The 25,628-nt window shown below is 32.1% G+C and overlaps 1 protein-coding gene across 1 annotated transcript in view; it reads left to right on the forward strand.

Annotated features, from left to right (window-relative positions):
• COL11A1 (collagen type XI alpha 1 chain) overlaps nt 1-25,628 on the forward strand; it is a 223,445-nt gene that overhangs the window by 33,604 nt on the left and 164,213 nt on the right. The window contains exon 4 of the mRNA XM_023190917.2: nt 857-1,019. Coding sequence (XP_023046685.1) covers nt 857-1,019 — 163 coding nt within the window. The remainder of the gene's footprint in view (nt 1-856; nt 1,020-25,628) is intronic.

The following is a 25,628-nucleotide window of genomic DNA, read 5'->3' on the forward strand; positions in this document are numbered from 1 at the left end:
GGTTTATGTTAGCACCATACCTTGTTAATAAAACCCACCATTTTACAGTATGGTTAGAGAATGTGCATTTCCAAAAGGCTGGCCATGTCTCCCCAGCCAAGCCTGTCATCACTGCTCTGAATTAGTTGGAGCAGTAGCTGCAGAGTGAATTGAGACTCTCATTCCACACATGTGTTGACTATGTTTTCTTTCAGTTTTCCACTTCCTGCCAACCCTGGAAAGAAGGAAAGATAATGTGTCTCAGTCTTGGATCCTGACTACAGTAGTGATCTATAACTGTCTTGAAATTAAAGTGGAAAAATAATGAAAGCACTTGAAATAAATGTGAATAAAGACAGAGAAGCACATTGTGTTTTACAATTAGGACGTTGACTTGCTCTAGATGGGGCACTCATTCAATTAGTAGACATACCCTTTTACAGTCAATCTCAGGGGATCATTAGAGCTGTTTTTTTTAAATGGAATTCCACTTTGGAAGAAAGCATTTACGTACTTGGAAACTATTACTTACCCCATATCCCACCCTAATCTCTATCAAATACCTTCATCAGGACACAGTGAGATTAAGCTTTTGTTACTACAACACAAAGTGAAGCAAAGGATGGGCACTTCCTTATCAGCACAGACAGCTGATTCTACTGTGCATTTTATGCTGCTTGTGTCCTTTTGAGTACCTAGCACAGTTGGGTAAAGAGTAAGTAGTCACCTGTTAAGCGGCTGCTTAATAAATGAGCCTACATTTTTATATGATTTCAGTTCATTTTTATAATTTAAAATACACAGTATTTTAATGTGAATACGCTTTGGCAACCACTGGTTTTTTGAAGCTTACAAAATAATTACTTGTCTTTTTTAGGTGGCATCGGGTAGCAATCAGCGTGGAGAAGAAAACTGTGACAATGATTGTTGATTGTAAGAAGAAAACCACGAAACCACTTGATAGAAGTGAGAGAGCAATTGTTGATACCAATGGAATCACGGTTTTTGGAACAAGGATTTTGGATGAAGAAGTTTTTGAGGTAAAAATAAATCAAACTCTAAGCTGAATATTGACAAATCAAATGAACTGGGTTAACAATGGTAAAAATACTGCTTTATAGCAATATGTTATGAAGCAAAGTTGAAACTCTAAAGGGTGACCTAGTTTCTTCCTCTGTGAGTATAGCAGTGATGTTTTCTATTCTTCAGTAAGAGAATGACCAGACAATGGTGACTGTAACGCCTGGGAAACATTTACAGGGATTGGTTGATTTGAACACAGACATGCTATTCTCCTGGAAAGGACAAACAGCTTAACTCTTAGTACTTTGTATTATTTTCTTTGCAGAAAAGAACACTTTCTTCATTTCATTCTATGGGAGGTTAATTTAGAGAGATGTATATACAAGTCATATGTTTTGCCTTCCTCTGTTCTTTGTGAATTTTTTTTAAGGTAAAATAGAGATCATATTGCAAAATATGAATTTTAAGTTTATAAATCACTTTAAAAAATAATGTAAAGATCATGGTAAGATATTTCCATCTAATTATATTTCACTAATTATGATAATCACATTCTTTTAGTTCTCCAATCATTGGATATGGCATTTTGTGCTTTAATTTTCATTTAGTCATTTTTTAAAAGAATGAATGATCTGAATTCTGACACAATTAAAGCATGCACGCTCCAGGCATGATTTATTATTTTGGTGGTTGTTTTTAAACAATTTGAGTCATTTCTTTGTCAAGGTGTAGCGAAGTAAAGCTGTGTAATATATTACAAATTAATAGACAGTTGCACCTGGAGATTTGCTATATTTTATGATGTGTAAATATACATATACACATGTGTACACACACAGACATATATATACACAAACATACAGACAGTATGTATTTTCATAAACAGAACAATGTTTATGAAATAGTCTAGCTGACGCTAGACTATTTCGTTCCTGTACTTATATACATAACCTACAGTGTAGTTTTATTTAAAATTTTTATTACAATTAACATTTGTGAAAGTTCCATGTTATTTGAGATGCTGTTGTTTCTGACTTTTTTCCACAAGTGTGTACCTAAGCCTTTAACTCTACATAAAATATTTTAAACTACCATATCATGCTGGATTATGTAAATGATAAACTGATTTGAGTAGTATATAATGGAAATACGCTCTCAGATCTCCCAATATCTAACACTGATTGCATGTATATGATGATAAACAATTATTTATTCATTCAATAAATAAATATTAATATAATTTCTAGTCTTGAAAAACCTTTTGAACATTCATAAATATGTTTCATGTGAATTATGAATAAATTATGATTTATTTTTGTAAACTACACCTTATTTTCCAGGAACATAAATGTGTAAGACAGAGGAACAATATCAATGGAATTTCTTTCTTTTTTAAAAAATTGATTCTTAGCTTTGTAACACTATATGCCACATTCTGAATCCTGGAGTAACTCCAGCTCTTTAGTTGGAGGAACTATTAAAACATTAAGAAAAGTAATGTTGAAAGGATTCTTTAATGAAACCTTTAGCAAATATGACAATGAGTAGTGAAAAATAAGTTTATTAAGCTGTTTTGCATCTTAGAGTTTCATGAAACCCTATGAAGTTTTAAATAGAACATTTACTTACTATTTAGTGTAGTTAGTTTATAAAATGTTAATGAATACAGAACTTACTCTCTCAGGTTTATCTTTTACAATCTTTGACCAGTTATAGAGGGAAACTATTTTTACTTAATAAAAATATTGAGACAGCTTTAGAGTAGGAAACTTTGAATTGGATGAAATTTAGTATTTATCTAATTCATATACTCAAATAGCCATCAGATAAAAGATTCAGGTCTTACTTTCTAAATTATATTATTGCATGTATATATGAAATTGCAATAACAATTTGGTCTCTTTCCACTTGAAAATAGAGCATGAAGAAAATAAGTAGTTCAAGTATATAGATGTTTAGTCCGAATTTAAAATTCTCACTCTTTTGTAAAATTAGTTCATTCTACCTGATCTTAATATATCTTTTCATAAAAACTTATTCGAGTATGTATTTCCTTTTATTTTTGGTTTATATTCTAGTACCTATATACTTATGACTCTTTGCAAGTAAACACATAGAATTTAAACTAAAAAATGACAGGAGATAGAAATTGTACTGTCTATACATTATTTTAGTGTTTTATAAATAGTCATGATGATGAAGATAATATAATACCAGTGATTTATTAGTCTGAAAACTAGAAATGTCACTTTTTCAGACATAGTATAAGTCAGATTTAGTTGCAGATTTGTTTAGTGTATGTAATTTCATGTATACACTACCCTGCATTAATAGAATGATACTACTATGGTAAAAAATATTAAACATGGTCATATTTGAGTTTCAATCTAATGACTTTTTAGAATTCAACTTTATACAGATAAAAGCAAAGCTGAAGATGATTTTAAAGTTTGAACAATTGTGGTCGGGCGCGTTAGCTCAAGCCTGTAATCCCAGCACTTTAGGAGGCCGAGGCGGGCGGATCACGAGGTCAGGAGATTGAGACCATCCTGGTTAACACGGTGAAACCCCGCCTCTACCAAAAAATACAAAAAACTAGCCGGGCGAGATGGCGGGCACCTGTAGTCCCAGCTGCTCGGGAGGCTGAAGCAGGAGAATGGCGTGAACCCAGGAGGCGGAGCTTGCAGTGAGCTGAGATCTGGCCACTGCACTCCAGCCTGGGCGACGTAGCAAGACTCCGTCTCAAAAAAAAAAAAAAAAAAGTTTGAACAATTAAAAGTTGTAAAAATTATCACAAGATGAGCATATGGACTCATAACTCAGGCTTTATAATTTCAGCATAGCAGAGTGAGTATATGAATTGATTTGGGGATGACAAAAATCTGATTTTGAATCCCAGCATATAGCTTAATATTCACCCTTCTCTGTATAATTACTCTATATCAGTTTCAAATGGGAAATATAACAGAATCTTCCTCATAGGACTTATAGAAAAAATGAGCTGATGTATGTACAGTCTTTAAGATACTAGTATAAATATAAATATACATAGATTTAATCACATACATACATATGTAATATAAACATGGTTGTATGTTGTTAACTTATCCATTAATGTGTACTTTTACAAACATTATTATAACTTCTTTTTCTTATGATTTTACAACTGTGCATTTCAAATACTTTTGATATGGGTGACTAACAGTGACTGAAGTCCTCATGGGTCCGTCTGTCTGTCTTCTAAAAGTCCTCACGGGTCCGTCTGTCTGTATTCTAAATGCAGTACTTCTTTTCTGAGCCACTGCAGTTTTACAAAGTACCTTGTAGAGATTAAATACATTTGTCCCCTCTAGACAGAGGTAACACCTGAGTACAGATCTTAATAAGTGGAACGTGATCTGACTTAATGAGTATTTCCATGCAAGCAAAAAAAATAAAAAAAAGTCCTACCAACAGTAATCAACAGCCTTGATTTTTTTTCCTGCTTGATAAGATTCAAAGATGTGAGGAAAACTAAATTAGAAGAATTGTATTGCTTGTATTTATTATCAATACAATTATTTTTGGAGTCTTTAAAACAGGAAAATTTCTTTACTTAATAGCAAGTTATAGCCATTGTTCAAGTTTTCAAAACATTGTTATTTATATTTTGTTTTTTTTTTAAATAATCAAAACAGATTATTGCAGGCCTTTTTTTTTTTTTTAACAAATAGCCATCATTGGGGAGATTATTTATTTCCTTAAAGCAATGAGTAAAATATGACCTATGATAGCCATTTGAGTAGAAAAGCTTTGTGATGAAAATTTTGCATTTTTTTCAAACTCCTCAGGAAATATTTTGAATGTAATTTTCTATGGAGAAATCAATGAATAATAATTTATAAAAGCTATGCTATTTGATAATTCTACAAGGCCTGAAAAATGTAAGATTATCAAACTCTTTTGAGATGGCTTTTGAGATGGCCAAAAGTAAAGTCACCTCAAAAGCCATTAAGAGTTTGATTATTGCTTTATGGTGTCCACATATCTTTTTAATGCATATATTAACCAACATACACACTTAAAAGTTGAATTTTAGAGATAGTTTTCCTATAGAACAATGTTATAAGATGGAGATAGCCTTTCCATTTATCCACTTTTCCCAGTCTAGATGCATTTAGCATGGTTCTTGTGATTTTTTTCTAAATTTATTGAGTTATAATTGAATCACAGTAAACTGCAAATATTAAAAGTATACCATTTAATCAGTTGTGACTTATGTATACAACTGTGAAACCATCATCATAATCAAGAAAATAAACATTGCCATCTCACTCAACAGATTCCTCATCATCTTTTATAATTCATTCCTTCTTCTATCCTAATGCCAGACAATCATTAATTAGCTTTTTATTACTATAGCATTTCTGGTACTTTTACAAATGAAATTATACTGGATGCACTCTTTTTTTTTTTTTGGATGCACTCATTTTAACTTAACTCGTTTTAACTCATTTTTCTTTTCCCTGTTATTAGCAGTATGTCAAATTACGTTGATTGATTTTTCAAACATTTAAAAACAACTTTTCAATCCTTAGAGGTCTATAGACCCTACTGGTGATGTAGTATGTTGTCTTATTTATATAACATGCAATGAAGTTCTTACTCAGTATAATGATCTTAAGATTTACCCATATTTTTTGTATTTGTTATTATTATTATTATTATTATTATTATTATTTTGCTGAGTAGAATTTTAACACATAGCTAAACCAAAATGTGTTCATTCATTCACCCTATTAGTGAGCATTTGTGTTGCTTCCAGGTTATGGCTTCTATAAAGTCACTATGAACATTCATGTATACATTTTGCTTTGTTTGGTTGAATACCTAGACGTGGAATGCATGGGTTATTTGGTAGGTGCATGCTTAACATTAAAAAAAAGAAAATTATCAAACTATTTTTCAAAGTGGCATTAACCATTTTATACCTTCTTCAGCAGTGTATGAGAGTTCCAGTTGTTATGTATCCTTGCCAACCTCTGATGTGTTCAGTCTTCTTCATGTTAGGCATTCTAGCTAGATGCTTTGTAGTGTTACATTGTGGTTTTAATTTGCACTTCTCTCTTAACTGATATGTTTGCATTTTTCCAGGTGCTTGTGGGCCATTTATGCATATTGTTTTGTGAGGTGTCTTTTCAAATGTTTTGCCCATTTAAAAAAGTTGAGCTGCTTGTCTTTAGTTTACGGAGTTTTAAGAGTTTTACAAAATATCCTGTATATAGAATTTTTGTCTGATAGAAGTTTGCAAATATTTTTTCCAGTATGTGACTTGCCTTTTTTTTTTCTTAATGGTGTCTTTCAAAGTGTATATGCTTTTAATTTTGATAAAGTTCAATTTATCAATTTTGTTATGTTTTACACTCTTCGTGTTCTAAGAAACTTTTACTCCAAGATCACAAAGATTTTCTTCTATTTTTAGTATCAGAATGTTGTTGTTTCAGGATTTGCACATAGGTCATATCCCATTTTTGAGTTAATATTTGTGTATGATGTAAGGTAAAGGTTAATATTCACTGTTTTCTACATAATGATATCCAGTTCATTCAGCATATTTTTCTGAAACAGCTTTCTTTTCATGATATGTATTGCCTTGGTCTTTAAATCAGAAATTAATTGGCTACCAATTAGTGCACCTATTACTGAACTCTCTACCTTATTATATTTATTCATTTATTTATTTTTTACTAGTACCAAAATATCTTGATTACTATAGTTTAACAGAAAGTTTTTAAGTCATGTGGGTAAATCCTCCTACTTTTTATTCTTTGTAAAACATTGCTGTAGTTAATTTTGGCTCATTTTCATTTCTACACACATGTTAGAATAAACTTATTAATTTCTATAAAAAGTTGTGGTTTTAATGGAGATTTCATTTAAGCTACAGATCATAATGAAGATAATTGAAATTTTGAAAGATCATGGAGTTTTTCTATTTCCTGTACATCTGTACATAGTATAACTCTCCATTTATTTTGGTCTTGTTTAATTTTTTTACAATGTTTTCTGGATTTCAGGGTAAATGTCTTGGACATCTTTTATTTAATTTGTTCCTAAGTACTTTTCTTTTTAGTGCTACAGTAAATGAATTTCTTTTTAATGTCATATTTGAATATTTTCTTGCTAATATAGAAAACATAATTTTTCGTATTAACCTTGTGTCCTATAGCCTTGCTAAATTCATTTATTAGTTCAGGGTTTTTTTTTTTTTAATGTAAAAAATTATATAATCTGAAAGTAGGGACCATTTCACAAGTTTTCTATTTTTATGCTTTTTACTTGTTTTTCTTATCTTATGGCAATCAATGGGATATATATTGAATATGGCATTTATATATATTGAATATAACTTGTGTAAGCAGGTATTCTTACTTTTTTTTCTGACCTCATGTGGAAAATAATTCAGTCTTTCAGCATTAAGTATGATGTTGGCTGAAAGTTTTCATTGGATGCTGTTATCGGTTTGAAATTTACGATTAGTCTTAGTTTCCTAAATATTTGTTATCATGAACATGTACTAAATTTTGTAAAATGCTTTTTCTACACCTATTGAAATGATCATGTAGATTTTTTTTTTCCTGTTAGTAAATTGAATTACATTGATTGATTTTTCAAATATTTAGAAAGAACTTTTCATTCCTTAGATGTATATAGAGTCCTCTTTAGTCATGTAGTATATTATCCTATTAATATAACATATAATTTCATTTTCTAAAATATCTTTAAGAAGTTTTAGTCTATATTAGCAAGGTATACTAGTCTATGAATATCTATATTGATAATATCTTTGTTAGGTTTTGATAGCATTATCCTGGCATCATAAACTCATCTGCTCAGTGATCTCTCCTCATCTATTTTCTGAAAACTTTCTTATATTACTGATGTTATTTCCTTCTTGAATACAGGATAGAATTAAGCAGTGAAAATTTCAAGCCCTGTTTTCATTTTAGAATTGTTTTAACGTATTCAATTTCTTTACTCGATACAGGTTAATTTAGTTTTTATGTTTCTTATTGCATAGATTGTTTTATTTTTCAATAAATTTTTCTAGTTCAACTAAGTTGTTGGATTTGTTCATATAAAGTTGTTTGTAGCATTTCATTATTTTAAATTTTAATGTCTTTAAATTTTCTACGGAAAATTACTTTTTATTCCTGATATTAATAATTCGAATTTTCCGCCCAGATCAATAATTTGAACAGGTACTTGAAAATTTTGTTGTTATTCTCAACAAACCAGTTTCAGGCTCTGTTAATGATCACTCTTAACAGACTCATTTATATTTCATAATTATTTTTTTCTATCATTAATTTGAAAACGAAAAATTATCTAGCCTCTCAAAATACAGGGTTATTATTTCAAGGTTTATTTTTCCCAGTATAAAAATTTAAAATTACACATTTCTCTCTAAATACAGTTTTAGCTGCATACCACAATTTTACTGTGTCAGTTTTTATGGTAATTTAGTTAAAATAATTTTCAAATTCTTTTTTATTTTATTTCTAGCCCACTAAATATATAGTGATGTTTAATGTCTAGATACTTGACCTTCTCTTAGTTTATTAATATTGGTGTCTAATTCTGTTGTCTTCTGAGAATAAATTTGGTATAATCTCAATCCATTTCGATTTATTGAGATTTGATATATGGTCTAACATGTAGTCTGTCTCAGTTAATGTAATAATGCGTTTCAAAAGGAAGAGCATTGTAAAATTGTTCGATGCGGACTTTTATAAATGTCAGTTAGATCTTTTCTTATTTTTCTTATTTTTTTGTCTGTTTATTCTATCAGTCGTTGAGGAGTGTTAAAATTTTCTACCATAATTGTAGAATTGTGTATCTTCCTTTTCATTTTGCCATTTTTTCTGCATATACGATATTCTCAGGCACATGCACCTTTATCATTGTTGGATCTTTCCGCTTGTCACTTTTTATTATGAAATATTTGTCTTTATCTCCACTAGTATTTTTTGTCTTGAAGTCTACTTTATGTGGTATTAGAATGGCCACTCCTTTTCTTGTTAACCTACAATTTGAATGCCATTTATTTTTTATGGCCATTTATTTTCAAATTATGTGTCTGCATAAAGTGTGCCTGTTAGAGTCAGGTTATTGGAGAGTCTTTTTTTATCCCCTCTATATATTTCTGCCTTTTAATTGGTGTCATGAAACTAAAAACATGTAATTTACATTATGCTATTGATTTGTTATTGATATGGCTGGATTTAAGTCTGCATCTTATTGTTTGTATTTTCTTTGTACTCTCTGTTTTCTGATGCTTTGTTCTTGCTTTCCTGCTTCCAGTCTTTTTTTTTTGGTGCTGAGGGTTTATTTGAATATTTTGTAGTATTCCGTTTTGTTTTACCTATTGGATTTTTGCTATATTTTTTATTTAAGAAGGAATTTTTATAAGAATTATAAAATTTGTATCAAAATTTTATGATATATTTCTTGCTAATATTGTATCATTGTGTGTATGTAATGTAGAAACCTTTCCATCTCCTTGTCATACTGATCCATATAGCATAGTTGTCATACTTATTAGACCTGTATATATTGAACATACCACCAAATGTTATGGTTTTTGCTTTAAAGAATCAAATGTTTTAAAGCTTTTAAGATAATATAATTTTATATCTAAATAAATATTTGTTATTTCTGTTTATCTTTTATTTCTGAAGCTCCATATTTTTCTAGGATACACTTTTCCATCAGTCTAAAAAGTTTTCTTTAACATTTCTTGTACAGCAGATATGCTATTGATATATCTCTTGAGTTTTCTTACATGTGAGAATGTTCTTTTGCCTTCGTTACAGAAGGATATTTTCACTGACAATAGAATTCTGGATTGACAGTTTTACTATATTAGCACTGTAAAAATGTTGTTCCACTGTCTCTGGCCCCTGTGTTTCTGATGCACAGTTCACATTCACATTGTTGTTATCATGTGCTTGATGCACCACTTTAGCTGCTAGTAAGATCTTTTTTCCCTTTATTTGCTTTTCAGTAGTTTGACTAGGAAGTATGTTGTCATAATATTGTTTGAATTTATTCTGTTTTGAGTTTATTAAGCATCTTCCATCGGTAAATGAATGTTTTTCAACAAATTTAGGAAGCCTTCACTCTTTGAAGTTTCTACTTTGCTGCTAGGTACTCTTATATTTTCATTATTTTCAATAGGGTATCACTTGCTTCTTGGAGGAGAGTTATAATAGCTGTTTTAAAAACTCTTCCTGAGAGTTTCAATGTCCACCCCATCTCAGGGTTGGCATCTGTTTATTGCCTTTGTTGCTGTTGTTGTTAATAAGCTATCTTTATTTTAGAGTACATTTAGTTTCACAGCGAAGTTGAGCGGAAAGTACGAGGAGTTCCCATATACTCCTTGCCCCACCCCAACATACACCCTTCCCTATTATCAATATCCCATACCAGAGTGTGAATTGACTACAACAGATGAAACTACATTGACTTATCATTATGGCCCAAAGTCTATGGTTTACATGTTCACTCTTAGTATCGTACATTCTAAGAGTGTAGACAAATATGTAATGACATGTACTCACCGTTTTAATATCTAAAAGAATAATTTTACTGCACTAAAAATCTTCCTATCTCTACCTATTCATAGTTCTCTCCCTGATTGACCCCTGGAAGTTGCTATTTTTTTTTTTAACTGCCTCTATAATTTTGGCTTTTCCAGGATGTATGTAGTTGTAGTCATACAGTATGTAGCCTTTTCAGATTAGCTCCTTTCACCAAGTAATATGCATTTAAAGTTCTTCTATATATTCTCTCTTTTTTTTTTTTTTTTGAGACGGAATCTCACTCTGTCACCCAGGCTGAGTGCAGTGGCATGATCTTAGCTCACTGCAATCTCCACTTCCCTGGTTCACACCATTTTCCTGCCTCAGCCTCCTGAGTAGCTGGGACTACAGGCACCCGCCACCACGCCAGGCTAATTTTTTTGTGTTTTTAGTAGAAAAGGGTTTTCACCATGTTAGCCAGGATGGTCTTGATCTCCTGACTTCGTGATCCGCCCGCCTCGGCCTTCCAAAGTTCTGGGATTACAGGCGTGAGCCACCACACCTGGCCCGCTTCTATGTATTTTCATGACTGATAGGTTCATTTATTTTTACTGCTAAATAACATTCCACTAGCCGGATGTAGCACATATTTATCAATTTATCTACTAAAAAACATCTTGGTTGCCTCTAAATTTTGGAAACTATGAATAAAGCTACTAGATAATTATGTGCAGGTTTTCATGTGGGCATAAATTTTCAAATCATTTAGATAAATACCAAGAAATACCAAGAAGTGTGATTGTTGTACGAATATGCTTTGTTTTATGAGAAATTGCCAAACTGTCTTGCTGTACCCTTTTGGATTTCCACCAGCAAGAAATGAGAGTTTCTTTTGCTTCACAACTTTTCCAGGAATTTTTGTCATCACTGTTTTGAATTTGCCCAAAAACAGCACTATTTCCTTTTAGTATGTTGTGGTTTCTCATTGTTGTTTTAATTTGCAATTCTCTAATGACATGTTGAACATATTTTCATAGTCTTCCTTTCCATCTGTATATCTTCCTTGTTGAGGTGTTCAACATTTTTGTGCATTTTTAATTCAGATTGTTGGTTTTTTTTTAATTGTCGAATATTGAATTTTTTGTATATTTTAGAAAACAGTCCTTTATCAGGTATGTCTTTTGCAAACACATTCTCCTGATATGTGGCTTTTTTTCTGATGCTCTTGATACTGTCTTTTCAGAATAGGAGTTTTAAATTTTAATAAAGCCCATATTATCAATAAATTATTTTATTGAATATATCTTTGGTGTTGTGTCTGAAGAGCCATCACTATACTCAAGATTATTTAGGTTTTCTCCTGTATTGTGTTCTAGGAGTTTCATGGGTTTGTGTTTTACATTTAGGTCTATGAATCATTATGAGTTAATTTTTCTGAACAGTTTAAGGTTTGTATTTAGATATTTTTTTTGCGTGTGGCTGTCCAGTTGTTTCAGCACTATTAGTTGAAAAGATTATCATTGCCCCATTGTATTTCATTTGCTCCTTTTGTCAAAGATCAGTTTAGTATATTTATATGGATCTTTTTCTAGGATCTTTATTCCATTGATCTGCTTATCAGTTCTTCCACCAATACTACCTTGTAATATTATAGTAAGTCTGAAAGTCAGATAGTGTCAGTCCTCTTTGTTCTTTACCTTTAATATTGAGTTAATTGACAATTCTGGATGCTTTTCTTCTTATAAATTTGGAGTATGTTTGGAAAGATCCACGAAATAACATTCTGGGATATTAATTGTGAGTGTATTGAATCTATAAATCAAGCTGAGGAGAACTGACATCTTGACAGTACTGTGTCATTCTATCCATGAACATAGAATATCTTTATTTTTCAAGTTGTTCGATATCCTTCATCAGAGTTTTGTAGTTTTCTTCATATAGATCTTATATTTATTTTGTTAGATTTATACAAATGTATTTCTTTTTTGAGTGCTCACGTAAATGATGTTGAGTGTTAAATTTCAAATTATTCTTAAGAAAATGATCGATGTTTTATATACCTTGTATACACAACCTTGTAACAATCATTTATTATTTCCAACTTTTCTGTCATTATTTTGGATTTTTTACATAGACAATTATGTAATCTATGAAAAAGTTTAATTTTTCTCTTCCCCATCTGAATACATTTTATTTCCTTTTCTTGTCTTATTGTATCAACTAGGACTCCCAGTATGATGTAGAAATGCAATATTAACAGAGAACATCCTTGCCTTGTTTCTGATCAGTTTGAGAAAATTTCCTTCTGTTCCTAGTTTTCAGAATGTGTTTTAAAATCATGAATGAATGCTGTATTTTGTCCAATGCTTTTCTGCATCTATGATATGATAATTTATTTGTTTTTAGCTTGTTGATGGTGATACTAATTTATTTTCAAATGTTGAAACAGCTTTGCATACCTGGGATAAATTCCACTTGACTATGGCATTTACTTATTTTGTATACCATGGGATTAAATTTGATAATATTTTGTTAAGGATTCTTGCATTTATGTCCATGAGAGATATTGGTCTCTAGTATTATTTTCTTTTAATGACTTCACCTGGTTTTGATATTAGGATGATGTGGCCTCATAAGATCAGTTAGTAATATTCCTTTTCTTCTATATTCTGAAAAAGATTGCAGATAATTGGTATATATTTTTCCTTAAATGTTTGATAGGCTTCACCAGTGAACCCATCTTGTTCTCTTTAGAAAGTTTAATATTTTGTTTATTCAATCTTCTTATTGGACATAGACGTTTTCAGATTTTCTAATTATTTATGAGTTTTTGCAGATTGGATCTACCAGGGAATTCATTTATTTCATCTAATTTATCAAATTTGTAGGCACAGAGTTTTTCATAATATTATTTTATTATTTTCTCATCCTTTTAATGTCCATGGGATCTGTGGTGATATCTCGCTTTTTTTCCTGACAATCATAATTTGTAACTTCTCTCTTTTTTACTTAGTTGGTTTTGCTAGAGGCTTATCAATTTTATTAATATTCTGAAAGAACCAGGTTTTGGTTTGGATACTAATTCTATGGTGACTTTCTGCTGTCTGTTTTATTATTTCTGCTGTAATTTAATTTTTTTCTTTTGTTCTGTTTACTTCACATTTATTTTGCTCTTTTTTGTTTAGATTCTCAGAATAGAAGCTTAGATAGTTGATTTTAGACCTTTCCTCTTTTCTAATATTTCATTCAATGCTATAGGTTTCCCTCAAAGAAAAGTTACTTTTTGATTTTTATTTTGTTTATAATATTTTAAAATTACTCCTGAGATTTTGTCTTCAATCCATGTATTAGTTAGAAGTGTGTTTTTACATTTCTAATTATTTTAGGATTTCCCAGCTATCTTACTGTTACAATTTAAGAGCAGATATTGGATGATGTGTGTTCTTTCAAATTTTTAAGAGTTTTCTTTTTGGTCATGAATGTAGTCTGTCTTGGAGAATGTCCATGTGAACTTTAGAATGATCAGTAATCTGCTGTTGTTGGTTTTAGGAATATATATGCAAATTATCTTTTTTGACTAATAGTGTTTTTTAGTTCAAAAGTAAGGACAATTAGTTTTGTCCTTACTAATTTCTGCCTGCTCTATCTTTTTTACTGCTGTTAGAATGGTGTTTACCATTTAAATGTAATAGTGGATTCATCTATTTTTCCTTCCAGATCTATTAGACTTTGCCTCATATATTTTGTTAGGTGCATATACATTAAAGATTGCATGTCTTATTGGTGTACTGACCTTTTTACCCATATTATCATGTAATGCCTCACTTTATCTTTAGTACTTTTCCCTGCTCTGAAGTTTACACTGTGTGAAATTAATTTAGCTACTCTTGTTTTCTTTTTATTAGTTTTAGAATATACCTTTCTTTATATCTTTCCTTTTACTTTGTATGTGTTTTTTATATTTAAAGTGTATCTCTTGTAGACAACATGTAATTGAGCCTTGTGTTTTTTTTTTTTTTTTTTGGCCCATTCTGACAATCTGTCTTTAATAAGTGTATTTAAATCATTCATATTAAAGGCAATTATATATATAGTTAGAATAATATTCGCCATATATGTTACTATGTTTTATTTATTGCCCTTGTTCTTTGTTTCTATTCTTATCTTCCACAATTTTTCTACATTCTGTGGCTTAAGTAGCGCATCTTATATGATTATGTTTCTCTCTTTTCTTCAAATATCAATTATACTTCTTTGTCAATCTTCTTTTGTTATTTGCCCTAGGATCTTTCCTTCCTTCCTTCCTTCTTTCTTTCTTTCTTTCTTTCTTTCTTTCTTTCTTTCTTTCTTTCTTTCTTTCTTTCTTTCTTTCTTTCTTTCTTTCCTCTTTTTTGACATGGTTTTGCTCTGTCATGCAAGCTGGAGTGTATTTTGTGATCACAGCACACTACAGCTTTGATTTCCTGGGCTCAGGTGATCCTTTCTACCTCAGCCTCCAGGTAGCTGGGGTTACAGGCTTGTACCACCATGCCTGGATAATTCTTTTCTATTTTTTGTAGAGATAGGGTCTCACTATGTTGTCCAGGCTTGTCTCAAACTCCTGGGTTCAATAAATCCACCAGCCTTGGCCTCCCAAAATGCTGGGATTAAAGGCATGTCCTGCTTCACCTGGCTAGGTTTTTAAATATGAATTTACACCTATTCCAAGTCAACTTTTAAATAACACTGTACTGATTTATGAGTAATGCAAGTACCTTATAAAAATATTTCCAATTCCTCTCTCCTGCCTTTTCTGTCATTGCCATCATTCATTTTACTTATATATAAGCATATATACAGTGAAATCTATTATTGCTATTATTTTGAAAAAGCTGTTATACCTTAGATCAATTAATAAGAAGAAAAAAATTACCTTCATTTTTTCATTCTCTGAATATTTTCTTTATGTAGATTTAAGTTTCTCACTTACATAGTTTTTTATTTCTGAAAAACTTCTTTTAACATTGCTTGTAAGGTAGGCCTACTGGCAACAAATTCCTCAATTTTTGTTTGTCTGAGAAAGTCTATATTTCTCCTTCACTTTTGAATAATGATTTCTTAGGTACAGAATTATAGGTTGGCGGTATTTTTCTCTCAACACGATGTACTTCACTTTATTCTCTCTTCCTTACATGGTTTCTGAGAAGTCAGATGTAATTCTTATCTTCACTTGTAAAGGTTAGTTGCTTTATTTCCCCCCTCTAAATTATTTTAAGATTTTCAATTTATGTTAGATTTTCTGATATTTGAATATGATATTCCTAGATTTTTGGTCTGATATTTGAATATGATACTCTTGGATTTTTGGTTTAATGTCTGATATTAATTTGGGGAAGTTCTCAGTCACTATTGCTTCAAATGTTGGTTCTATTCTTTTCTCTTTCTCCTTGTATTCCTATTGTGTGTAGTCTCTTCTTTTGTAGTTGTCCCAAAGCTTTTAGATATCCTGTTTAGTTTTGTATTTCCCAGCTTTTTTTCTCTTTGCTTTTAGTTTTAGAAGTTTTGATCATCAGCTCCTCAAACTCAGATTCTTTCCTTAGCAGTGTTTAATTTACTAATGAGCCCATCAAATGTATGCTTCTTTTCAATTATTCAATCAACAAATTTTTGATTATTTGTTACAGTTATCATCTTTCTGCTTACATTAGTCATTCTGTTCCTGCCTGTTGTCTACTTTTTTATTAAAGCTCTTAGCATGGGAATCGTAGTTTCAAAAAGTCCTGGAAAGGTAATTCCAGGCTTTCTGCTGTATCTGACTTTGGTTTGATTCTTATTCAGTCTCTTTAAACTGTGGTTTCTCTTCCTTGCAGTAGGCCTTTTAATTTTGTGTTGAAAAGTGAACATGATGCACTGGTTAAAAGAAACTGTGGTTAATAAGCCCTTAGCAATATGGTGGTAAGGTGAGAGGGGAAGGGACTCATTCTATGATTAGGTCTCAGATTTTGGTGAGCCTGAGCCCTGGACTTTGAACTTTATCAGTGCTTCATAGTCCCTTACCCCATGACCTTAGGTGGAACAGGATGGCTGAAGGGGGCTGGGGTTATTGTCCTACTTCCACGTGGAAGTCCAGAGGGAGCTGTAGTAGGGAATTTACTTTCTCTCACACTGAAGGATCATGCTGAACTGGAATTAGGCACAACATACATTGTTATATCATGCTTTGCTTTATGCTTTGCAGATATTGCTCTTGTTACAAATTGAAGGTTTGTGGCAACCTTGAATCGAGTAAGTCTGTTGACATCATTTTTTTCCAGCAGCATGTGCTCATATCATGACTGTGTCACATTTCAGTAATTCTCACAATATTTTAAACTTTTCATTATTATTATAAGTATGGTTTATGGCACCCCAAAACCATTACAACTGTAACATTAAAGATCTCTCATCACATATCACCATTTCACTTATAACAATAAAATGATTTGAAATGTCATGAGAATTACCAAAATATGTTACAGAGACATGAAATGAGCATATGCTATCTTATATATAATAATAATATATGCAATAAGTTGGTAAACTTAAGTGATAAATGTTTTTTGTGTTCTGACTGCTCAACTGACTCAACTGACCAGCTGTTCTCAAATTCTCTCCTCCTTGAGTCTCTCTGTTGCCTGAGACACAGCAATATTGAAATGAGGTCATTTAGTAACCCGACAATGACCTATGTGTGTTCAAGGGAAAGGAAGAGTCCCAGGTTCAAGTGTTCAAGAGTCACTTGAAATCAAAAGCTAGAAATGATTAAGCTTAGTGAGGAAGGAATGTTGAAACCTGAGATAAGCCAAAGACCAGGCCCTTTGTGCCCTGTGAATGCAAGAGTTATGAATGCAAAGGAAAATATTTTGAAGGAAATTAAAAGTGCTACTCTCGTGAACACATGAATGGTAAGGAAGCAAAACAGTCTTATTGCTGATATGGAGAAAGTTTTAGCAGTCTAGATAGAAGATCAAACCAGCCACAACATTCTCTTATTCTGAAGCTTAACCCAGAACAAGGCCTTACCTCTCCTCAATTCTATGAAAGCTCTGAGAGGTGAGGAAGCTTCAGTAGAAAAGATCAAATCTAGCAGAAGTTGGTTCATGATGTTTAAGAAAATAAGTTGTCTTCATAACATAAAGTGCAATGTGAAACAACAAGTGCTGATACAGAAACTGCAGACAATTATCCAGAAGATCTACCTAAGGTAAATTGTTGAAAGCTGCTACACTAAACAACAGATTTCCAATGTAAACAAATCAGCCTTCTATTGGAAGAAGATAGCACCTAAGACATTCCTAGAGAACAGAAATCAATGCCTGGATTCAAAGCTTCAAAGGACAGCTTCAAGCTCTCTTATTAGGGGATAATGCAGCTGGCTACTTTAAGTTGAAGCCAGTGCTCACTTACCATTTCAAAAATTCTAGGACCCTAAGAATTATACTAAATCCTGCTGTACTCTGTAAATGGAACCACAAAGTCAGAATGACAGCACATTCATTTACATCATAGTTTACTGAATATTTTAAGCCTACTGTTGTAATCTACTGCTGAGAAAAGAATGATTATTTTCAAAATATTACTGCTCATTGACAATAAACCTGGTCACCCAAGAGCTCTGATGAAGATGTATAAGGAGATTAATGTTGTTTTCACGCTTACTAACACAACATCCATTCCACAGCCCATGGATCAATAGTAATTTCAACTTTCAAGCCTTCCTATTTAAGAAATACTTTTCATAATGCTATGGCTGCCATAGACAGTGATTCCTATGATGAATCTGGACACATTAAATTAGAAACTTTCTAGAAAACATTTACCATTGCAGATGTCAATAAAAACATTTGTGATTCATGGGAGGAGAAGTTTGTTTCAAAACTCATGGGTGAGTTTGAGGCATTCAAGATGGCAGTAGGCGAAGTCACTGCTGATGTGGCAGAAATAGCAAGAGAACTAGAATTGGAAGTGGAGGTCAAGGGTGTAACTGAATTGCTGTAACCTCATGATAAAACTTGAACAGATGAGTTGCTTCTTATGGATAAGGAAAGAAACTTTTTTTTTTTTTTTTTTTTTCTCTGAGATGGAATCTGCTTCTGGTGAAGAGGTTGTGAATATTGTTAAATGATATCAAAGGATTTACAATACTATACAAACTTAGTTGATAAAGCAGCAGCAGGATTTGAAAATATTTACTCCAATTTTGGAAGAAGTTCTACTATGGGTAAAATGCTATCAAAAAGCATCACATGCTACAGAGAAATCTTTTATGAAAGGAAGAGTCAATTTATATGGCAAACTTCATCATTGCCTTATTTTAAGAAATTGATACAGCTACCTCAAACCTCAGCAACCACCACCCTAAGCAGTTATTGATAAAGAGGTGAGATCCTCCACCAGCAAAAAGATTACTGCTTGCTGAAGTTTCGAATAATCGTTAGTATTTTTTAGCAATAAAGTATTTTTATATTAAGGTACAGACATTTATTTTATACTTAATGCTATTGCACATTTAATAGATGGCAGGATAGTGTAAACATAACTTTTATGTGTACTGAGAAACTGAAAAAATTCTCAACAATATTTTCTTTGTTATGGTGGTCTGGAACTGAACGTGCGATATCTTCGGTATGCTTGCATTTCCCTTTCTCAAGTTAGGTTAACTATGATGAAATCCCAGCAGGTTACTCTGAGGGCATGCTTTTTTTAGGAAGAACAGAATGTTCTGGTGTTTTCAACATGATTCCTTTTCTCCTCCCACTTCCAGAAGCATGAGAGGAAATCTTTATGATATTCACTTACAGGCCTTATAGAGTTCTTCCAAGTAAAACTCACAAAAGTGCAGGATTGCCCCATGACTGAGTCCCCTTGATGTTTTTAACTCTTGGAAATTTTAACTGTCAGAATATTGGTATTTTCTCTCTCACATAACAAAATTCAGAAGCTATTAGGAGACTCATATAGTAGTGTTAATTTCAGTTCAATTCTTTACATTTTTTCTCAATTGGTTTGGGTCTGTTACACATGCTTAATTCTGGAGATAGCCTGAGGTTTTTATGGTTCGTACAAAAATTAATCAATTTCCCTCTTCATTTTTCTCATCTCAGATTCCCTGTACACTCTCTAACCTGCATTTTTCTCCTAGTTCCTCTGTCCAGAAACACAGGGTTTCTTTCAAAGTTTTAGGCAGAACACAGTTGTTCTGCTCAGCCACGGGATTCCACCTTTGAGACAAAACCTTGATAAAATATGAAACAAAAACAAAAACAAAACAAAATAAAACACAAGTAAGTTATACCTGTAGGCTAATTTCTCCAAATGTCGACTCTCTCCTATAATCTGCATGATTTATAGAATTGTCAGCTAGTTGTTGATTGTGTTTTATACAGAGCTTATAGTTTTCAACAGCAAGAGAGTTGGGCTGTAGCGGGCTTACACAGTCATAGGGAGTATTGGCTTTCCCAAGATACGAATGTGTGAAAAGTGTTCATTTCTTATGAAAAATGTATACCAGAGGTGTCCAATCTTTTGGCTTCCCTGGGCCACATTGGAAAAGAAGAATTGTCTTGGGGAACACACAAAATACACAAACACTAATGAAAGTAATATTTTAAGAAAGATTACGAATTTGTTTTGGGCCACATTCAAAGCCTCCTGGGCCTCATTTGGACTGTGGTTCATGGGTTGGCCAAGCTTAATGTATACCATTAAAGAAATAAGCATGGTACTTGCTCTTGCCTCATTTCCAAATCCCTAAAATTGGTACAATTCTACTATCTCACAGTTAATGTCTAAATCCTCCTTGCTGTGTCTTCTCTGTGGAACTTCTTTAAGAAAGAAAACAAAATAAGCTATCACATTTAAAAAAATTAACATCATGTTTTCTGTCTGGATTTTAAAATATAAAGGTGTGTTCACCAATTATTTCTTTAAATATTATCTTTGTAAAAGTGTAGAAGGTCTTCCCTAAAATATGAACTTTACAAACACAATGTTGGATATGAGTAGGCACAGGTAATAACATAATATTTATTGTTTAATTGAGAAATAAAAGATGAAGGTAAAGGTATCATTCGGTATCTAACAGATACAGTAATGGTTGAATGAAAAAGGTTATGATAATGATAATTAAATATTTGTGTTTTAAAATCACACACATGGTAGTTAACAATGTTAACTCTGAAGTCGGACAGCCCTGGCTTGAATTTTGGATTTGGAAAATTAACCAGCTCTGAGATTGCAGACAACATACCCCATCTCCCTGTCTCCTTCCTCATCTGTAAAATGGAATAACAGGGCTATGCATCTCATAGAGTCATTTGGAAATTAAATTAATATTTATAAAATACTTTAATCTGTATATTTCAGTATTGAGTGTTTTATGAGTGTTTGTTTGCTTTTTTTTTTAATTTTTTTTTTTGAGACCGAGTTTCACTCTTGTTGCCCAGGCCAGAGTGCAATGGAGTGATCTTGGCTCACTGCAACCCCTGCCTCCCAGGTTCAAGTAATTCTCCTGCCTCAACATCCGGAGTATCTGGGATTAAAGGCATGTGCCACCATGCCTGGCTAATTTTGTAATTTTAATACAGACAGGGTTTTACCATGTTGACCAGGCTGGTCTCGAACTCCTGACCTCAGGTGATCCTCAAGCCTTGGCCTCCCAAAGTGCTGAGATTATAGGCATGAGCCACTGTGCCTGCCCTGTTGGCTTTAAAAAACAAAACAAAACAAAACAAAAAAAACTTTTTTCATTTATTATTTCTGAATTTCTGAATTTAAGTGAAAAACACAGATATGGTTAACATAGGAGCCACATTTGGCTTTGTAAAAGACTCAGGTTTATAGTTTATTATTTTAAAGAAGTCTTCAATACCTGAAGGCAAAAGTAAAATGCCATTCTAACGTGGTACTTTATCACTTACTCTTGTTAGAGTAGCATAGAGTCAGCAAAAGAGAAAAGTAAGGAAGCTTTGAGTTTACTTATGGATGTTAAGTTTAATTTTGTCTGTAGATATTTGGTTAGCATGTGTACTTCGGAGTGTAGTTGTGCCTTTTTTAAAATTCTTGAAAATATTGTCTGGAATCTGTTTTGTGATTCATTTTTTTGTATGATGTATTAAAACAACAGCATTACTTTCTAAAATCAGAAACTAATGTACAATTTTAAGAGAAATAAACTGTGTATAACAAACATTAGGTAAAAATATGGTAGACTTGATGTTCAAAAACAATCCAAGTCTAAATTCTGTGTGACACACAAATTCAATGCACATTAGTGTGAAAATCCCAGGGGATACCACACATCCAGCTAATATTAGAGTTTTGTAACAAAACTATTATAAAGCCTCACTGCATTCACAAACGTGTTGAATTTCTTTAATATAGAACAATATGTGCAGTTGTTCTTTCTAAAAGGTGGTTTTATGGTTTTCATGAAGAAATAGTCAAATATATTTACATGACAATATCTTTTAGCAGTATTTAAAACGTAAGATGTTTTTACGGCAATAAGTTTAGCATTTGTTAGATTTTATTAGACTTTGTGTTAATGATCAATTGTTTACCAAATTGAGATTCCACATACAAGTTTTCTCTTTTGATTTTTTTTTTTAGGTGACATTTAAGTTCCACTGCTGACCACTTGTATAAGAGTAGACAGAGCCACAACTTTGGTGTAATTCTTTTTTGAGAGTTATCCTTAGCCAAGACTCAAAGCACATCTGTTTTTGGCTGTTTTATGTATAATTACATTCTTTATTGCTTCTCACTGAATTTGTCTGTCAAGTGTAGTGAAAAACAACACACATAAATATGCCACATTTTTTAAGACCAAGCTTCAGTGATTCTGTAGGGCTGAATTTGAAACTGATTTTCTCAGTTCTCCTTTCTAGGTGCTACTATACTTTACTATACAACAGCCTCAAGGTATCCTGTTGCCAGTCAGAGCATCTGGAATCAGATCAGCACCATTGTATTGTGATATGCAAGTAATAGGCCATATTTTGGGACTTGATTGACCTTTTGTTATAATTTTATATTTAGTAGGATTTGTGACTAAAACTATTTCAAGAAACTCAATGATGCATTTAAGGCAAATTTAGATTTCTGAGCTCTATAGAGATCCAAAGTAGCACTGTTTATATAGGATGCTACTTGTCCTCTAAAAGGGGCATTGCCCTTTTTAATTTGGATTTCTACTTTGCTGATTAGTGCATCATTGGATTAGCTACTGCTGGCAATGCACAATAGTGTTTCATACATTTTATGTTTCCTCTTTTACAAATTTTGTCTCTGTATTGATGAACTTAGTTTTTTTTCCCCCTCTTTTAAGGTCTAGTATTAGCTTGCAGTACTTTATTAACTTTTCAAAGAAGAAATCATCTTACATTTGCATTCTTGTTTGTATGTAATTACCAGGTTGTTTTAGAATTATCTATTAATGTACAGCTTTCTTATTAGACTACATATTTCTTGAGTGCTGGATTTTTATATTCCATTACTTTAAATATTCCAGACACAACATCAATCACAAAGTTTGACACAGTGTTTATAGTTAATAAAGATTAGTAAATGCATGAATGAATGCTTTACCCAGAAATGACTAAGGCTTTGTTAGAAGTATCAGGGAGAATAAAGGGTTGGGAAAGCTGTAAGATAGCATATGTTATTCAAAAGCTAGGTGTTAACTTAAGTTGATTATTCTCTGTTGAAACAAAATACATATTATGTGTCAATTATTGTGCTTGAGTAAGGGATATAGAAACATAGTTGTAATAAAAGACTTGTGTTACATAATAAAGACATAAAAATATTCAAGGGAGGGAATAATAACTAAACCCAGAGTAATAAAAATAAAAGAACATGAGAACACATGTAAAAGTTGAACATTTGTAATAAGCCCAGCAGTTCTGAGAAATGTAATGTGGTTTGGGGGCATTTGGGAGGAGACCTGAGTAAGTATGTAAGAGCCCATTTGCCTTTTATACCATACTAAGGCGGCTGAACTTTAAACTATATACTATGAGAATTTTCCTTAAGTAGAGGAATTACACATTGCGATTTTTTAAAAATTATTTTTGTGACAGCGAAGGAGCTAGTCTAGAATTGGAAGAATCTGATTAAAAAAAAAACATAAATTGTTGAATATTGGTTCAAATAAAAGGTACTTAGAGTAGAGACAAGGCCATGGCAGAATAAATGGAGAAAAGGGTCTTATTTTCAATGTGGAATAAAACTGGTAAGTCTTGGGAACTGTTGGGATATGAGAGGTAATGGGAGGGAGGAACTTAATATTTTTGGCCTTTAGTACGTAGGTAATAAATAGGTGATATTTACTTTTTACAGACACAGACTTTAAAATTTCGACTAAATGTAGTGGACTTTAACTCTCTTTTATATTATTTATGAACTATGTGTTTTTAACCATGCTTTAAATTAGTAAAAGGCTGTGGGACTGTCCTGAGCCAAAGAATCATTTCACCATCTTTTCTACACTTCTTGAGTTTTATAGTAAACACACAGTTAATGTGAAATTGTTATTAACTGAAAGAAGTGTAATAAGAATGTTGATATATTATTTGAATTATTATTTAAGTAATTTTTTTAAGAACTTGATGTTTTTAAAGCATAAACTACTCTATTTCTATTTACTGTTTGACTATATATAGTTATTAGAAGAGTGGCAGGTAAACAGTGAGTGCCAACTAAGTATTGTCTATTATTATAACTATTAGTATTACTTATTCCTTGGATACTTGCAAAAGCCTTTTAATTGATCTTTCTGCTTTTGTTGTTTCATCTGTTCTAAGCAGCAAACAGAAAAGCAAGTCTATTTCTGTCAAGTAGCACCTGGCCAAAAGAACAAATGAATGAATGAATGAAGTTGTGCCACCTCTTTGCTCATAACCTGCCTGTAGCATTTCATTTCATTTGGAGTTAAAGTTATTTCAATAGTCTGCAGGATCTTATGTGATCCATACCACACCCTCTGCCTCTCCTCTCAGACGTTATCAGTGGCTCCTCTCTATGTTGCTACCTGTGGATTGTTGGTTCACAAGGTGTTCCTCACTTGAATATATTAATTAATCCCTTGCCTTGGGGCTGCTTGTGCCTGGACATTTATCAGTCCTTCTGCCTGGAATGCTCTCCCCTAGATATAGCATTTTTTATTTCCTCAGTTCCTCAGGTGTCTCTGTTTCTGTGTCTCTTAATCAGTGAAACTTTCCATGATCCCACTTTATAATAGAATATTCTACTTTCTGACACATCTTCCCTATCTTTATTACTTTATGTTCTTTACAGCATTTATCACTTTCTGACATATAACATTTTTCTTATTTTGTTTCTCCCTCTGGAATATAAGCTCCTAGAATGCAGGAGCTTTGTGCTGTGTCCACAAAATCTAAAATAGTACCTGACATGTAATACTTGCATTTTTTAGTGGATGAATAAATATACTTTCTAGCACTTATTAATTCAAAGGATATAGGTCATCTATAGCAGACAAGGAAGTGGGAAGCAAGATCTGTTACCTTTTTCTAACCTTTTAATTAATTAAATTTATTTGATGCAACAGAGTCATATTGGTAGTTATGCTTTTGTAAGAATCCTTAGCATTGATAATATAGAAAGTGTAAGATAAATGTACAGTGTTATGGTAGTGTTTTATCCAGCTTTTGGCATTTTCTGTAGTACTTGGTAAATAGATATTGAATTAGAAGTACATTCAAGTAATATAAGACACTGTTAATTTTCTCAAAGCTGGTTTCTCAAGCTAGTTTTGGGATTCTGCACAATATAAGGGCTGTGTGGGAAGCAGTTCTGTCTGTGATTATATGATTTCCCTCATTTTTTCCTTTGAATTATGGTTCAGATGCAATCTCTGATGCATTTTTCAATTACACTAAAATTCTAAGCATTTTGGCAACTTGCCTTTACCACACAAAATAGATGAGAAAGAATCATTAACTGTATGGGATGTTTGAAAAAATAATGGTGAGAGTTAATGCCTTGACAAATTCAGAATTATAAGTAGACAGGAAGCATAGG

This window comes from Piliocolobus tephrosceles, chromosome 1 (genome assembly GCF_002776525.5).
Source record: "Piliocolobus tephrosceles isolate RC106 chromosome 1, ASM277652v3, whole genome shotgun sequence".
NCBI classification, from domain to species: Eukaryota; Metazoa; Chordata; class Mammalia; order Primates; family Cercopithecidae; genus Piliocolobus; species Piliocolobus tephrosceles.